This window comes from Pristis pectinata, chromosome 22 (assembly GCF_009764475.1).
Source record: "Pristis pectinata isolate sPriPec2 chromosome 22, sPriPec2.1.pri, whole genome shotgun sequence".
Taxonomy (NCBI): Eukaryota; Metazoa; Chordata; class Chondrichthyes; order Rhinopristiformes; family Pristidae; genus Pristis; species Pristis pectinata.
Window position 1 is genome coordinate 35,633,929 of NC_067426.1, and position 18,976 is coordinate 35,652,904.

Sequence of the window (18,976 nt, forward strand, 5' to 3'; positions counted from 1 at the left end):
CATATTATTATCTAGATGGGGAGAAAATTCAAAATTCGGAAGTGCAAAAGGACTTGCGGGTCCTTGTGCAGGATACCCTAAAGGTTAACCTCCAGGTTGTGTCGGTGGTAAAGAAAGCAAATGCTATGTTGGCATTCATTTCAAGAGGAATAGCGTATAAAGGTAAGGATGTGTTGATGAGGCTCTCTGGGGCACTGGTGAGACCTCATTTGGTGTACTGTGTGCAGTTTTGGGCCCCTTATCTTAGGAAGGATGTACTGATGTTGGAGAGGGTTCAGAGAAGATTTACAAAGATGATTCCCGGAATGAAAGGGCTGACATACAAGGAGCGTTTGTCGGCTCTTGCACTGTATTCATTAGAGTACAGAAGAATGAGAGAAACATTTCGAATGTTGAAAGGACTGGACAGAGTAGATGTGGCTAAGTTGTTTTCCATAGTGGGTGAGTCCAGGACAAGAGGGCACAGTCTTAGAATTAGAGGGTACCCATTTAGAACAGAGATGCGGAGAAATTTCTTTAGCCAGAGGGTCATGGATTTATGTAATTTCTTGCCACGTACAGCTGTGGAGGCCCGATCATTGGGGGTGTTTAAGGCGGAAATTGATAGGTATCTAATTAGTCAGGGTATCAAGGAATATGGGGAAAAGGCTGGGAATTGGGGCTAGATGGGAGAATAGTTTAGCTCATGGTGAAGTGGTGGAGCAGACTTGATTGGCCGAATAGCCTATTTCTGCTCCTTTGTCTTGTGATCTTGTGATCTTATGAGGATGAGGATTTTGTTCTCAGGTAGTACAATTTTACATATTTTCTCAACCAATATCTGTCTTCATATCTTTATATATTTTGTCCTGCTACAGTATAAAATCATAGAGAGATACATCATGAAAATAGGCAGTTTGGCCCATAGAGTCCACACCAACCATCAACCATCTAGTCACATTAATCCCATATTAACCTAACCTTTTGTTCTCCCCTCATTCTCATCAACTCCCACCATATTCTACCACTAACGTACACACTCAGGGAAAGCTACAATAGCCAAGTAACACACTAACCCACATGCATTTGAGTTGCAAGAGAAAACCAGAGCACCTGCAGGAAATCCACTCAGTCACAGAGAGAGCGAGCAAACACCACATAGATTGCACCCAAGGTCAGGTGTGAATCCTGATCTCTGACACTGTGAGGCAGGAGCTTTACTATCTGCATCACTGTGATACCCCATGAAAATATATTATTATGTCCCAAATTTGTGGTGTTGTCATTTCTCTTTCAGATCTCCTGAGCAGCTGAGAAGTATGACATCATATTAAGGGAATGCTAAGCATATTCAAACACCGTCATCAACCATCCAAAGGCTGACTGAGTTCCTCTATAATCACTATATATGTATAGAATTATGCACTGGAAGCTCCTCTAATGTTCTACTGGTTGAAAGTACATGGGCAAAAAAACATATAACAGACCAGAACAACCCAAGTTTAGGTCAGTTGTGAATTAGTGGATGTCAGTCAGGATACCAGTTAGAAGGGCTCTCTCTCTAGTTAGCTACCCTGTTAAAAGGTGCTTATCAGGAGGAAAGAACATTTCACGAGCTGTTATATCCCCATCACACCCTCAGATGGTAGAAGATCATAAGATGGCAGTGATGGTTGGGGCCCAGAGAGTGCAAATACTGAAACGAGGGCACTGAGAGTGCAATTCTAGATGTAACTTGTCTGGGCCTCTGGGAATACCAGGGCCCGAGGAGTGGGAGAGTTTGGGACTAAGGCCCAAGGAGTGGCCAAGACCAGGACTGGGACCCAAGAAGTGGGAGAGTTTGGAGGGGCTTGAGGAGTGGGAGAATCTGGGACCAGGGACCAAGTCCCTTGGGATCAGGAGTAGCTTGCTTTCGCTTAGGGATGCTAGGCTGCCTCCGGTCATAGGGGTACTTGTGCTGCCAGCCCTGCTGGTCTGGGTGTGGCTCGGACCATTGAACTCATCTCTATATTTGTTCACCTTTTGCCTTGGCACACGGACTAGAGGCACCCTCATGGTACCTATTATCTATCAACCTCTGAGCTGAACTGCGTCAAGGCCAAAATGGCCATTAGCATACACACATCCCTATCCTCAGCTTTGGGGAAACAGACCCATTGCCTTGTGGGTACCTCAGGAGAGGATAAGGCTGAGGGACTAAACCCTGACAGAAAGTCCCCACTGCCCCGTGGGTTATCTTGGTGAAGAATGGGACTATGAGAGTAAACCCAGACAGAAAATCTGGAGTGGAGCTCTGTTACTGGTCAGAGAGCAACTTGCAATCACTCTGGCAGCTCCTGCAACCAGAGTCATCTCCAGCCATCTTGACTTTATCTTGCCACTGAAAGCAAATGTGCCCAGATGAGAGCGTGAGGTAATATGCGCAACTTCTCCTTCACTATAATCCAGGTCATGCACAAACCACGTCATCAAGTCCTGTGTTCCTGGGAGAGCATCAAAGCAGCAGGTGAGGAAACACTCAAAGCTGTAGTGAGGACCTGCGCAGGTTACCTTGGCCATAGGATCACTATTACAGAAGCAGCAGTGAAATTCGGCAGCCACTTAGGTGACCGAGCAGCCCTTATTTCAGATCGCACTGATCACCTCCACGGAATGAGGAAGGGGTTAGAAAAGATGCCCCAAACTTTGCCAGTTCCATTTCTTCCCTGCCCAGTTTACCGTGGCTGGGGGTTGGGGGTGTGGGGGTGGTGGTGGTGGTAGGGGGAATTCCCTATTTAAGCGGTTGAACAAGAACAAAGAAAAAGAGGGTGGCTTCATTCACAATTGGCACATGGAATGTGTGTACTTCAATGGACAACTCCAATGCTGACAGACCAGAGAGAAGAACTGTTTTCGTTGGAAGGGAGCTAGTTAGTTATAACATCAACATTGCTGCAATGAGTGAAACTCACCTGGCAGGTGAAGAGCAATAAGCAGAGATTTTGGGTATACATTCTTCTGAAGCAATCATAGTAGTGAAGAGCATACAGAGGCTGGCATTAGCTTCACTGTCGAGAGTAAATTTCTCGGCAGCTTAGCACGTCTCCCCAAAGGAATTATTGATAGGCTCATGACTCTATAACTCCCACTGAAGGATAAAAAAATGCTACTCTGGTCAGTGTCTATGCTCCTACAATGAAAAATGACAATAAAACCAAAGGAAACTTCTGTGAAGATCTGGACTCAGTGATCTCAGCTATAACGAGGTCAGAGAAACATCATTCTTGAAGACTTCAATACAAGAGTTGGAACAGACTACCAAGCCTGGAAGGGAGCCATTGGCAAAAATGGAGTTGGAGAGTGTAACAGTAATGCCCTGCTGCTACTCAAACTGTGCAACATGCATGACCTAATCACAACCAATACCATCTTCCATCAACCAAATCATCACAAAACTTCTTGGATGCATCCACGCTCTAAGCACTGACATCCAATTGACTATGTTATCGTTAGGAAAGAAGACCAGCAAGACGTGAGAGTGACTAAGGCTGCATGTGGTGAGGATTGCTGGAAGGATCACAAGCTAATTATCTCCAAACTCATTCTCCATATTCACACTAAGAGGCATGGCCGAGCCGGAAGTCTGTTAAATGACTCCATGTAAACAAAATCAAAAATGATACAGTGAAGCAAGAGTTTGTAGCAGAGCTTGACAACCAGCTGGCTAATCTTAACCTCAATTCAGATGATGTAGAAAATGATTGGAACACACTCAAAGACACTGTATACAGAACTGTGCATGGAAAGTTTGGACTAAAGACACAGAAACAACCAGACTGGTTTGATGAAAATGATGAGGTAATCAAGTTTCTGCTTGACCAGAAACACGAACATTACAGAGCATACCACAGCAATCCTACATCCATTTCTAAAAAAGATGCATTTTCCAACATTCGCAGGTGTCCAAAATGCAGACCTGCACCTCAGTTATAAGGCAGATGAAATACCAAGGTATGCTGATCAGAAAGATTTGAATAATTTCTCTGAAGCTTGAAAATCTGTTTATGGTCCTCAGCCATCTGGTGGTTTACCTCTCTGAAGTGCAGATGGACTGACGATCATCACCAGAAAGAAACAGATCTTGGAGAGCTGTTTCAATTCAATTTCAATTCTATCCTAAAAATACCATCTACAATTAGTAATGAATCAATAGATCACATGCCATAACTTCCAACAAACCTCGCTCTTGCTGAACCCCCAGACCTGGCAGAAGTTCAAAAGTCAGTGCTACAATTATCATGTGGAAATCTCCAGGAGCAGATGCCATACCAGCAGAAGTCTTAAAGGAAGGGGGGCCACTGTTGCTATGAAACAAGGAAAAAGCACCCCAGGACTTCACGGACATTTCAATTACACACCTATACAAGCGTAAGGGAAACCATCTGCAACTGAGCACTTGAGGGAGGCCTACTTCCAGAAAGCCACTATGGTTTCCGTGAAGGGCATGGAACCGTAGACATGATACTTGCTGCAAGATAACTCCAAAAAAAGTGCCAAGAACAAAACTGCACCTTGTTCACCATCTTTGTTGATCTCACTAAAGTTTTCAACACCGTTGTGAATGCCTATGGAAGATCATGGCAAAGTATGGTTGCTCCAAAAAGTTCATCACAATTGTCCGACACATTCATGATGGTATGATGGCTAGAATTTGTGGATGACAGGGAGACTTCAGGCTCATTCCTGGTCACTAACGATATGAAACAACACTGTGTGCTTGCCCCCACACTGTTTAGTATGATGTTCTCTGCAATGCTGTCTGATGCCTACACTGATAAAGAAGATGGAATCAACCTTAGGTGCAGTACTGATGGTGCTCTTCTTAACCTGAGGAGACAACTCAGCCAAACCCAAAGTAAGAGAAACCATCTTAAGGGGCTTCCTCTTTGCTGAAGACTGTGCACTCAATGCAAGCTCAGAAGCTGATACGCAAGAAAGCTTGGACAAATTTACCAGTGTCTGTGGCAACTTTGGCCTCACAATTATGCACCAACCTGTAGCAAACACCCCGTACACAGAAACAAACATTCTTCAGAGGCTTTCAGTAGTGGACACAAACCTTGGCAGCATTCTTTCAAGGGCAGTCAACATTGTCAAAGTCAACACAGGATAGCTTTTGGAAGACTGAGAAGTAAAATGTGGGAACGAAGAGGAATCAGCCTAAAGACCAGTCTGAAGATCTATTGTGCTATTTTCATACCCATTTTATGCTTGTGAGACATGGACAGTGTACAGCAGGCATGACAGGCAGCTTAATCATTTCCACATGACCTGTCTGACAGAATGCTTTACATCAAGTGGTAATACAGGATTCCAGACACGCAGATTCTGTCCCAACACACTTCCCCACCACTTACACATTGCTGCCTCATAGAACAGGTGGGCAAGACATGTCAGCATTAACGTCTGATGACTGAGAGTTAACTGAGGGCAAACAGAGAAAAGGGATTTAAAGACTCCCTTAGAACATCCCTGAAGAGTTTCAACATTGACATATACCACTGGGAAGAACAAGCACTGGACTATCCTGGTTGGCGTACAAAGTGGTGCTCGCTCACATGAGGAAACTAGAATGGAGGAGGTAAATATGAAAAGAGAGTCTCGAAAGTCAAGAACTGCTGATGCTACAACATCCCAAAACCTCTGTCACATGTGTGAAAGGAACTTTCAAGCCCAGATTGGTCTTATCAGCCATCTCTGTACACGTCACAACATTACAGACAAGATGTTACAGTCTTACTCGAGAATGAGTGACAAACAACAACAATTTTGTGGCATACATGATTAGAAGCCATTTCCCTGCATTCTTCAGATCAGAAATGTTAGCCCATAATCTGCTGGAAGTGCAAGTGGCTAACATCGAGAGCAGAGGGGTATCAGGAACCTTGGTGAATAATGAGACAAAAAAGCATTGCCGAGAGATGGGACTACGTAATGCCATGCTTTTGTGCACTATGTGATGGAAAATCATTCACAAAGGAAAATTGTGGACTTCAAGAAAAATACACAAAGTCCATGATTTCCCTCTGGGCTCTCTGTGCATCTGAGGTGCTGATGCAAGGAGGACCATATAAACTGTCATATAAAAGAGACCAACCTGTGCAGGTCATAACCATGGATTCCACAGCTGAGTCTGCCACACATAAGTCATAGAGCCATGGAGCTATACAGCATGCAAACAGGCCCTTCAACCTAACTTGTCCGTGCTGACCAAGTTCCCTAACTGAGCTACTTTCATTTGCCTATGTTTGGTACATATCCCTTTAAACCTTTCCTTTCCATGTAAGCCTTTTAAATATCATAATTATACCTGCCTCTACCACTTCCTCTGTTATTAGTCTTCTTTGTAATCTCCATGGATTTCCTTCAACCCCGCATTTTCCCTTGCCCAACAGCTCATCAACTCTCATCATCTTGATTTGAATTTGCCTTCCAAATAGCCCCTCCCATTCATCTACTCTGAACTTCCTGCCACCACATCCCTAATCTGCTCTCAGACCTCATGACAACTCATTTCCTGGTTAATCCTTTCCATTACTCCCTCAGCAACTTGCAACCCATTTCCACCCAATTTTCAGCTCTGATCTGCTACCCAACCTACACCTGTCCCAAATGTTTCTAGTGCACCACCCTCATTCACATTACTGATGCTCAACCTTCTACATATTCCTGTCCCAACCTTCTCTACTGATTCCCCCAACCCAATACCAACACGTTCTCAATACTGATGCCAGGTTGAACCATCACACTAATTCCCACCAGCCCCAGTCTGATCACCACTGGGAACCCTCTACTGACCCAAGTCCAAACCCTCCCTCCAACACACAAACTCTCACCCATGAGCCCTTTCCTTAGAACTTAATTTACCCATGTATTTGTACAATGGCTAAGCTTTTGAACAAAATGGCTTTTATTCTGTAAGGCCTATTACATATTGCAAAATATCTTGAGCCTCATATACCAGTAAATTTTGCAATGGCAGGCTCTCAAACAAAATGTTTTGTGCCCGCTATGCAATGCCTCTATGACATTCCTTATGGACGCCATTCAATTTCTCGGCTTGCATCTCCTCATCTAATGTGATTCAAGGATTGGGAAATATATGGAAGAAGGACTGAGAAGAAATATGAATAATTGTGGGTGAGTTCACTGTCAAATCAGAGACATAAAGCAAAGACTAGGAAAGGAAATACGAGGTTAAGAGAGAGAAAGAGACATTAAAATCAAAACTGAAAATTTTAAAATCAACAACAATGCACAATCTCAAAGAATAAGACTCTGAACCCCAAATAAACTGACAGGTATCACGTTCATAATTATGTTTAAAACCTGACAATTTTTGAACTTAAATATCTGTGTATTTTTTATTGGGGAATTAGTACAACAAAGGATGAGGTTAAGTTTAATGTGTGACTTTGCAAAACCAACAGCTTTGCTAATTGCCGGCAGTTGTAGTGAATCCTAGTTCACGATATTGTTTCGTCACCACAAGTTCTTAGGCAGCTTACACATTAACCAGAGTGCATTGTTGAGAGATTATTTTTCAAAAAATTCAAGTACTGTACACACATATCAGGCAACTCAATAATGAATTTAGGAATACTTTATACCAGTTAAGTTACTTACTGGTTCCTTGAGAAAATCTTAAAAGTCATACTTGCAGGTGTTATATGATTGGCTGTTTGCTTTTCATGTTCATAATCAAATTCACAATTTCAGAGATTGATTGACTAAATGAATCCTTGTTAATGGGTTGTAAATCAAGATTTTTCAAAGAAAAAAAATCAAGCCTCTGAAGTGTAAAGGGACAAAAACAAAAAAAAACTTGGTTGCCAATATATCTCAGGTGAAGATCAAAGACTGTGTAGAATCTATAACCTTAGCATATGACTTTTTTTATTCCTCTGAATCCCATAACCAGGTTGCACAAATAAGATGAAGTCAGTTTGTTGATTATCACAAATATCAATGCTGCCCATACACTAGCACTCCTTGCAACATATCACACTGAAAATTACTTGTTTAACACAAACAAATATAGAAGGCTTGCTGCAACCTTATTCTTAGTTTTTTTTGAGATGATCCCAACATCACAAATTTTGTTGTTTAATTGAAATGATCTTTAAGATTTCGAGCATGCTGTAGGTTAAATAGTAATAATTGGCTAATAGATCAGAGCTGTAAAATTTGCCATTTATTCTTGGCTTTAAATGTTCTCCTGCAACTGCCTTCACTCTGCCTTCTGAGCTGCTGTGCAATGATCACGTGCAGAATTTACTTTTAAAGAAGATGCAGTTATTTTATCCTCCAAGTGAGCTTTCCCAGTAAAAATGGCCCCAGGTATAATACATAACTGAGTAACTATCAACAAATTTCCAGCTTTATCTTCATGACTATACATTGTTTTACTGCACAGTTACAGTAACGAAGCTGTACACATTTATCCCACTCTTCTCAAAGTGCACAGGGCAAAAGTGGGGATGGCATGTACATGGTGATGAGGAAGTTTATTGCTAAAAATAACTGTGTAGGACTGCAGTGTAAAATTCAGAACAGGGCTTTGTAGCTGTATCACTATTTGTGCAGTGTTCCCCTTTAATACAAAAGATGACCTCATGCAAGAAGAAACAGTCAATATTAATAGCTAAGGACAATTCTCACTCCACTATATGCTATTGTTATAAACATATATTTATTTTAAAGTTGATTAACTTTAAATTGTGTTAAAAGGGCAGCAGAATATTACACAGACATGATAAATATTCCTTTGCTCTATCCCTCTCAGCAATTTCTAGACTTATCTGTTGATTTAGTAATACAGTTTAATTAGCTTTGAAGCACTGCAATCAATCCTATGGCATAAGATTCAACCAGACAATAAAAGCTACCTGGACATGTGGCTGTATTATTGCAAACTCGAGTTTCCCTTAGCGGACCGCTGCACAGAGTCCCATATGGGGAGGCTACACAAGATCTCGTTCGCACCTGCCATCCCATGCCACATGTCAGTGAGCACACACTCCACTGAGACCACTCTTCAGCAGCAGGATCACCTAAGAAAGGAAGAAAACAAAACAGTTAATAATTCTGATAGTAAATCATGAAATACTTTAAAGAAGGAACCAGACTGACATTCAATTTTGTACATTATAATTGTTCCTTATGTTAATTCAACTCTATGAAATAAAACATGTTAATTTAGTAGCAAAGAGAAAACAGAAAAAATGCAGTTCGGCTATCTCAGAATTCACAGTGCTTAAGCAACATGAAGCAGTTGAAATAGTGCTTTGGAGAAAAAGGAGACTTCAATTCTCTGCCATTTCAAAGGAGTGATTAACCCTTTCCTACCTATGCCCTCTTACCATAGTTTTAATACTGCAGTTTTGAACTCTTATCGCAGATTGTCACCCCATTCTTCAACCTACTCTACCACCACCAGCTACCTGGCAAAGAACAAAATCTCTATGTTTCATCTTAGATGGGTGTTGGAGATATTTTGACCAGCTGTGTATCAGAACCATCAACAATCTTCTTCAGGTCTGACATCTACACCTGCAGACATTAGCAACAATCACTGGACATTCATTAGAAACTAACGTGTTTCCATGCTCTGTGTTCCAGGAGAACAGATGTTTTGAATGCATTATCCCAAATAATCATGACACATTGAAGAATGTTGTAGTATGAAAGCACATGGCTGTCCTATGACAGTGATAACACTGACCCCTCTGATCGGAGGACAGCATTGCTCATCAGATCAGAAGTGACACCACTGTCAATCAAGGTTTGGCTCCACCCACCCATCAGGTGTAAGCATAGGGATTGGCCTTGAAGAGCACCTTTGTTCCTGGGCCTGCCTGACCATTGGCCTTGGTAAACACCTTTGTCCTTGACCCCCAACCCATTGGCCTGTCTAAAGTACCTGGCCTGGCTCCACCCAGCCCTCCAGCACTATAAAGAGTGCTGCACATTCCTGGCTGTCCCTCTTTCGACTGCCCCAGGAATAGTGAAACAACGCTGCAGAGACCATTGGTAAGAGTGTGCACCACCACAAGGTTTGGGAGCATCTTAAGTCAGATTCCAGGGAGTGTTAGAGCCAATGCTTGTCTAGGTCAAGGCGTTCAGGCATTGAAGTGTTTATCCCTTGATAAGTTGTAACTTGTTTATTGTAGTGTGTGTGTGTGTGTGTGTGTATCTCACCCCGTTGCAATTTCCCTTACTTCCGCGATCTCCTGTCTGTGTGTGTGCGAGTGTACATTCGTTCCCATTCATCCTGTTCCTGCGTCTGCCTTTGCAATTAAACTATTTTTAAGATCCAAAGCCTGTGTCCAGAGTCCTCCATCTTCAAGATCCCAAAAGAACCTTTTACACACAACAAATGTCAGAGGGTGAAGATCAGCAGCTTTTTTGTTTTGCTTGGCTTCATGCACTATCAGGAAGTAAATTTAATTCTGAGCTATCAGGTGAGTTCTCTTACTTGAACCAGCATCAAGATACTATAATAAATCTTATTGGGAATGGATAAAAATACCTTCACCATTCTTCAGGGTGAAAAATTGTATTACAGAATACATTATACAGGTACGAAAGGCGAGCATCAGTTTAGAATACAACCATGCACTGACTATGTCTTATGGATCATTTCTGTCCATAAAACATTGCACAGGAAATGATCTGAATACCTGATTCCTTAAATTTAAAACAACCTTTGATAGTTCAGTTAATGGCAAAAGAGAAAAACCAGTCAATATTGTCAACATTTTGGAGAAGATGGACAGTCAGTACTCTACTGAATTGTGCCTTCATATGTGGACAATATATTGAAATCAAGAAATTATCTGTAATTGATTTTAAACAAATTTGATAATGCAGCTGCACATCAGTCACTTTTAGGTTATGCTGCCACTATTTCATGACATGAATAAAGACATTACGAATTCAGAAAAAAACAGCATTACCTGAAATTAACTAATTAACATTTAAGAGTTGCACAAAGATTCATAACTTCTGTAACTAGTGGTGTACCACAGCGACAGTGCTGGGACTTTGCTGTTTGTAATATACAATATATGGGTGGGGAGGGTTGCATTCCTAAAAAAGTCACATTGCAATTTTCTGTATATATGTGTCATCTGTGCATGCGTCAAGAAACACCAGTTGAAATAAAATAAATTTTGTGTTTATTTACTGACTTTGTCACATGAAGCCTGTGAGGGTGAAATTTAATCCATAACTTAAATCTTTGGAGTAGTGATTTGTGAATTCTATAAGGGAATTCCCATTACCTGAACAACTGAAATGCAGGGGTCAATTGTATTTTAACAACTTGGATGTGAATGTAGCAGGAATGATTACTATACAGGGGACATGAAAATTGGTGGTGTTGTGCTTAATGAAGAAAGTTATCTGAGGCAGGATATAGATCAGTTGGAAAGTTTGGTGGAACATTGGTTGATGGAAATTTATCCTGACAAGTGTAAGGTGATTTGAGAAGCTGAATAGGGGCAGGATATACACAATAAATAGTAGGGCATTAAGGAACATTGATGAATAGAGAGAACTTGGGGTCCAAGTCCATAGTTTCCTGAAAGTGGCAACACAGGTGGATAGGGTGGTGAACAAGACATAAGGCACACTTACCTTCATAGGTTGGGACATAGAATATAAGAGTTGGGACATTATGTTGCAGTGCACAAAAAAGTGGTTAGGCAGCACTTGGAGTATTGTGTGACTTTAGTCCTACAATCCAGGCGACATCCACTGTCTGAGCTGACATCTTCAACCTCTCACGCAGTTTACTGTCCCCATCTGCTTCAATAAAAATTCTATCATTCCAAAGTAAAGTTCTATCATGAAAAGTAAAGAGTCCTGTCTCAATGACTACCGACTATGATAAAGCTTTGAGAGACTGATAATGGCCTGTATCAGTGCCAGCATCCCAGACAATCTAGACCCCTTGCAATTTGCATACAGGAATAATAGGTCTAAGGAGGATGCCATCTCCCTTGCACTACATTCAGCTTTGGATCATCTCAACAATAATACATATGTCAAGATGCTATTCATTGACTACAGCTCAGCCTTCAACATCATAATACCAAATAAGCTCATCTCTAAATTCCTGGACATGCTATAGAGGTGATTCCTTGGCATCTATTTCACCAGCAACCTCACGTGGTCCCTTCACACTGATGCGATGATCAAGAAAGCGCATCAGTGTTTTAACTTTCTTAGGCATCTGAGAAGACTTGACATGTCCATGAGGATTCTCTCAAACTTCAACAGATGCGCTATTGAAAGTATCCTGACAGGTTGAATCTCAGCCTGGTATTGCAACTGCTCTGCTCTGCAGAGAGTGGTAAACACAGCTCAGTCCATCACAGGCCCGTCACTTCCTTCCATCCAGTTCATCAACATAGTGCGTTGCTTCAGAAAGGCTAATAGTAACGTCAGAGATGCCCACTACTCTGGCTATTCCCTTTTCTCTCCTTTTCTCTATTCTACCTTCTGGAAGAAGATACAGGAGCTTGCAAGCCAGGACGTCCAGACTTTATGAGAGCTTCTTCCCCACTGCTATCAGACTTCTAAGCCAATCACCTCTTTCATCTGCTGCCATATTCCCGTACTCTTGATTTTACCTCTCTTGGTTATTCTATTATTGTCACTTTAGTATTTCTTTTTGCACTACTTCTGACTGCACTACAGTCTTTGCTCCATGCTGCTGTTTTGTACTTGTCATTGTATTTCTTGTCATATTTAATATTACCATGTACACTGTTTACTCAGTGAGCTTCATACAAGCAAGGAATTTCATTGCAGACAAATGGGATGAGTTCAGACAGGCAACTTGATCGGCATGGATGAGTTGGGCCAAAGGGCCTGTTTCCATGCAGTAAAACTCTATGACTCCATATCTGGAACACACCGCCAAAGGAGTTGGTGCAGTCAGATACAATTACTATCTGAAGAGGCATTTAGGCAGACGCTTAAGTGGGCAAGGTATAGAAGGATATGGTTCTAATGCAGTCAAATAGGATTAATGTAGATGGGTAAAAGAATTGGCATGGATTAATAGGCTGTAGGACCCATTTCAGTGCAGTACAGCTCTATGACTCTATAACTTATCATGTGATCTGCAGCAAATAGATTATCATAGGCAATACCCTGAGATCATAAGAACATAGACAAACAGGAACAGAAGTAGGCCAAATAACCTCTTTAGCCAAATCCACCATTCAATAAGATCAGGTCTACTTCACTCTTGGCCTCAACACTACTTTCCCATTCTCTCCCAACACCCCTGACTTCCTTGTGATCCAAATGGCTTTGTCATTTCTGCCCTGAATGCATTCAGTGACATGACCTTCACAGATCTGTGGGGTAGAAACCCCTTGTGCTGAAATATTGTAGTCTAGTTCTAGATACCTCCTTTATGGGAAATATTTTCTCAGCACCCACCCCTGTCAATTATCCTCAGAATCTTTTGTGTTTCAATCAGACATTCCCTTTATCCTACTCGTTCTTCCACAACTTTCTCTGTAACTAGAAACTAACTTGATCTCTCTCTGTTCCAATTCTGACAAATGGTCTCAGACCTGAAGTGTTAGCTCAGTTTCTCCTGCTGAGTGTTTCCGGTATTTTCAGTTTTTATACATTTACTTGCTCTCAAGGATAATACCAACTTGATTTCTCCTATCTATATGATGATTGAAGTCTCTCATTAATATTGCAGTACCTTTCTTTCAACCCTTCATTACCTTTGAGTTATATTGTATCCTGAAGAACAGCTACTGTTAGGGGACATATATATGACTCCCACCAGTGACCACTCAATCTTACCATTTCTTATCTCCATCCAAACCAATATTAAATCTTGAGCTCTAAGGTGATATCATTCCTCACTATTGCAGTGAACTCATCTTTTATTGACAGTTATCCCACATTCTTTTCTAGCCATCGGATAGAAATTCCAAATACCTAATACTATTCTTTGATTATTTGCTTCCCTTCTGGTTCTGTAGGTTCTGAAATGACTGATGTAACCATTGTGGGACCCACAGAATCTTCCACAGATGAGAGAGGAGGTGATGTGTTCCTTCTGACTTTTATGCTGAGCTTTCACTTACTCCATTTAAAGGTTCTCAGTGCCATTATGAATTCTCCTCCTCCATTTTGAACTGTCATCAGTCAGGGATTCACAAGAGTTGAGGGTGGTGATGGTAATGTTGCATTTTTTCAGGGAGGCTTTGAAAACATCCTTGAATTAGAAACACAGAAACACAGAAAAACTACAGCACAATTCAGGCCCTTCGGCCCACAAAGCTGTGCCGAACATGTCCCTACCCTAGCAATTACTAGGCTTACCCATACCCCTCCATATACCTATCAAACAGTCTCTTGAAACACCCTATCGTATCCGCCTCCACCACCGTTTCCGGCAGCCCATCACCACTCTCTGAGTAAAAAACTTACCCCTGATATCTCATAGAGGAGATCATCTACTCCCCAGCACCTTAAACCTATGTCCTCTTGTGGCCACCATTTCAGCCCTGGGGAAAAGCCTCTGACTATCTACCCAATCAATACCTCTCATCATCTTATACACCTCTATCAGGTCCCCCCTCATCCTCCGTCTCTCCAAGGAGAAAAGGCCAAGTTCCCTCAGCCTGCTTTCATAAGGCATGCTCCGCATTTCAGGCAGCATCCTTGTAAATCTCCTCTGTACCCTCTCTATGGCTTCCACATCTTTCCTGCAGTGAGGTGACCAGAACTGAGCACAATACTCCAAGTGGGGTCTGACCAGGGACCTATATAGCTACAACAATACCTCTCGGCTCCTAAATTCAATTCCCCGATTGATGAAGGACAATACACCATATGCCTTCTTAACCACAGAGTCAACCTGCGCAGCCACTTTGAGCGTCCAATAGACTCGGACCCCAAGATCCCTCTGATCCTCCACACTGCCAAGAGTCCTACCATTAAGACCATATTCCGCCAACATATTTGACCTACCAAAATGAACCACTTCACACTTATCTCGGTTGAACTGCATCTGCCACTTCTCAGCCCGATTCTGCATCCTATCTATGTCCCTCCGTAACCTCTGACAGCCCTCCAAACTATCCACAACACCCCCAACCTTTCGTGTCATCCGCAAACTTACTAACCCACCCCTCCACTTCCTCATCCAGGTCATATTTGAATTTTTCCCTCTATCCACCTGGTAATCTCTTCCCATAACAGAACAGAGTGTCTATTTTTGGAGTGTGATATGAATGACCTGGCCAACAAAATGACTGGACGTAACAAGAGCTTCAATGCTGAGGATGTGGACCATGAGAGGACACTAACATTGGTTTGTCTGTCCTTCGAGTAGACATGGAAAATTTTGCTGAGACAGCATTAATGTTAACTCTCCAGTACTTTCAAGTGCCTGCTGTAGGTAGTCTAAGTCTCAACTGCAGAAAAGAGGGCAGGGATCACTGCTGCCCAGGAAACCATGAGTTTTGTGCCAGAATTGAGGTCTTGATCTTCAAACACCCTTTTCCTCAGTCTGCCAAACTCTATGCTGGTGTTGAAAGTGGTGGCAAATTTCATTATTGATGTTTGCTGAGAGGTAGATCCAGACATGTGGGGGTTCCAGAGTCTTGCAGTGAATCTTTACTGTTGGACAGTGATGTTATACAGCGGCTAGAGATTGGTAGAGGATGTTTGATTTGTGGATGTTGAATGTAAAGCCCATTCTCTTATATGCTTCAGCGAATGAGTCAACGATGACATGAAACTTGGCCTCCAAATAGGCACAAACACAAGTGTCACTTGTTTACTGCAGCTCGAGCGATGAGGATCAGCTGACTTTGTCTTTGGAGTGGAGATGGTTAAGTTTATATAGTGAGTAGGTTAAACATTAGCACTGAAGGTAAGTTCCACTCCAGCGAGAAACATGTAGGTGAGGTGCTGCATTCCTGTAAGTTTGTGCAGTACAATACAATGCGTACTAAAGAGAAACTCATATTACAGAGCAATCAAAAACCATGGCTGTGCACTGGGTTACAATTTTCATATGAATACAGGTGCTGCATTTTTGGGTGAATTTTTTTTTATCTGAGGCCAAACTCCAGTATTTTTTGAAGCAGACTAGTAGGATAGGGTCAAAATACTGAGGTGAAGCTGTTTTCAACACTCACTTAATCTTTAAAAAATTTCAAGTGACACAGATTGAATGCTCGACAACTCCATCTTCCAATGCCACTTTATTTTTCACAGTCAAGGTGATCCTGCCGCTACACCTCCTTTCAAGTGAAAATAACTGGCATCCATTCCACAAAGAAAAGGTCCAAAAAACACATAGAGTTGAAGCAGAAAATGCCAGAAGTACTCAACAGACCAGGCAGCATCTGTGGAAAGAGAAACAGAGCTTATGTTTCAGGTTGGAGATTTTTCATCTGAACTGGGAAAGAAAGAAAAACAAGTTTGAGTTAAGTTGCAGAGAAACTTGATTTTTTCTTTCCTTGTTCTGATGAAGGGCCTCCAAACTGAAATGTTAACTCCTTTTCCATAAATCCTGCCTAATCTGTTGAATATTTCCAGAAATTTCTGCTTTTATTTCAAATGTTCAGTTTTTATGATTTTCACATAGTCATAGTCACAGAACAATACTGCACGGATACAGGCCCTTCGGCCCAACAATTCCATGCCAACCGTTTTATCTAGAAGTTATGACACAAAGTTCTGGTGTGTCTAAAAATGGCAGCATAAAAGTTTTCTGTAATTTCTTGGTTAGACCTTTTAGGGAGACTTTTCTGCAACACGGGCCTGAGACCTGGAGGCTATGTTGTCCACCCAGTGCCAGGGTAAGAGGCCAGGTTTGGAGGCATTGTTAACTCATTTCCCTGAAGCATAAAGGAGTATGTGCCTTACGCTCCACATCCACAAATGAGAAGTCTTCCGTTAAGCTGCTTTCAGCACATAGCATTGGCCTCCACCAATGAGTGGCACAGATAGGGATAGTAAGAAATTTCGCAAAGCTGTATAAAACCCGAGGGCATAGATTTAGAATGAAGGGAAAGTGGGGATCTGATAAAGAATCTTTTCACTTGGATGATGGTTTTAATTTGGAACAAAGTGCTTGAGGAGATGGTGGAGGAAGAGATTCTTACAGCATTTACGAAATACCCAGACAAGCACTTGAATCGCCAACGAATAGAAGGCTATGGACCAAGTGCTGGTAAATGGAATTAGTATGGATGGGAACTTGATGATCTGCTTGGACATGGTTGACTGAAAGGTATTGCTGTGTCCTATGAAACTGAAACTATAATCCTAAATCTAAACAAAGGAGAATAAAAAGATTTGAGGAGTAAGCTTCACTGTAAGGCATTACCTGGAATATCCCTATTTCCCTTCTTGAACAAAGGAACAAAATTAGCTAATCGCCAGTCCTTCAGGACCTCTACTATGGCTACAGAGAACACAAAGATCTTGATCAAGGCCCCGGTAATCTCATCTCTTGCCTTTTTCAATAACCTGAGATATCCTATCAGACCCTGGGGATTTATCCTATTTTTAATGTAAATATAAAATGCCTTGGAGAGGGTAGGACCGCTCAAGGATAAAGGAGGAAACTTATGCTTGGAGTCAGAGGATGTTGGCAAGGTACTAAATTAGTACTTTTCATTGGTATTCACTAAGGGAAGGACATGGAGGGTAGTGAGATGAAGGTGGGGCATGCGGATGTGCTAGGGCATTCTGAGATCAAGAGGAGGTAGTGCTGGGTCTTTTGAAGAGCATCAAGACAGAGGGTAGTGGTAGAAGGGTGTTATTCTGGCTGGTGGTCCATGACAAGTGGTGTTTCACAGGGATCAGTGCTCTGGCCTCTACATATAAATTACTTGGATGAAAACATAGATGTGTGGGTTAGTAAATTTGCAGAATCAGTGGAGTTGTGGACAGTGAAAAGGACTATCAAAGGATACAGCAGAACGTAGATCAGTTACAGAAATGGGTGGATACATGGCAGATGGAGTTTAATCCGGGCAAGTATGAGATGTTGCACTTTGGGAGGTTAAATGTAAGGGGAAAATATGCAGTTAATGGAAGGACCATTGACATACAGAGGGATCTTGCAGTCCAATCCCACAGCTCACTGGAAGTGGCCATGCAAGTAGATAGGGTGGTAAAGAAGGCATATGGCATGCTTGCCTTCATTGTTTGGGGCATGAGTATAAAAGTAAGGAAGTCATACTGCAGCTGTATAAAACTTTGGTTCGGCCACATTTGGAGTGCTCTTTGCAGTTCTGGTTGCTCCATTACGGGAAGGATGTGGAGGCTTTGGAAATGTGCAGAAGAGGTTTAACATAGGAAGTATCCTATCCAGATGCATCACAGATTAGTATGGCAACTGCTCTGTCCAAGAGCACAAGAAATTGTAGGGTTGTGAACACTGACCAGTCCATCATGAAAACCAGCCTCCCCTCCACTGACTCTGTCTACACTTCCTGCTGCCACGGGAAAGCAGCTAACATAATCAAAAGTCCCACCCACCCTGTTCATTCTCTCTTCTCCCCTTTTCCATCGGACAGAAGATACAAAAGCTTGAGAACACTACCACCAGGTTCAAGGATAGCTTCTATCCTGCTGTTATAAGGCTCTTGAACAGACCTCTTATACAATGAAGATGAACTCCTGTTCTCTCAATCTACCTCGTCATGGCCCTTACACCTTATTGTCTACCTGCACTGCATTTTCTCTGTAACTGTAAATGTTCTACATTCTGTTATTGCTTTTTCCTTTGCAGTACCTTGATGTACTTACGTTTGGAGTGATCTGCCTGGATGGCACACAAACAAAACTTTTCACTGTACCTAGGTACATGTGGCAATAATAAACCAATTACAATTAACAAATTACCAGGATGCTGCCTGGATTACAGGATATAAGCTTTAAGGAGAGGTTG

General features: G+C 41.9%; 1 protein-coding gene across 4 annotated transcripts in view; it reads right to left on the bottom strand.

Annotated features, from left to right (window-relative positions):
• Positions 1 to 18,976, bottom strand: part of adgrb2 (adhesion G protein-coupled receptor B2) — an 898,475-nt gene that overhangs the window by 584,793 nt on the left and 294,706 nt on the right. For all 4 annotated transcript variants that reach the window (XM_052036166.1, XM_052036168.1, XM_052036167.1 and 1 more), the window contains one exon: positions 8,907 to 9,071. In XM_052036166.1, coding sequence (XP_051892126.1) covers positions 8,907 to 9,071 — 165 coding nt within the window. The remainder of the gene's footprint in view (positions 1 to 8,906; positions 9,072 to 18,976) is intronic.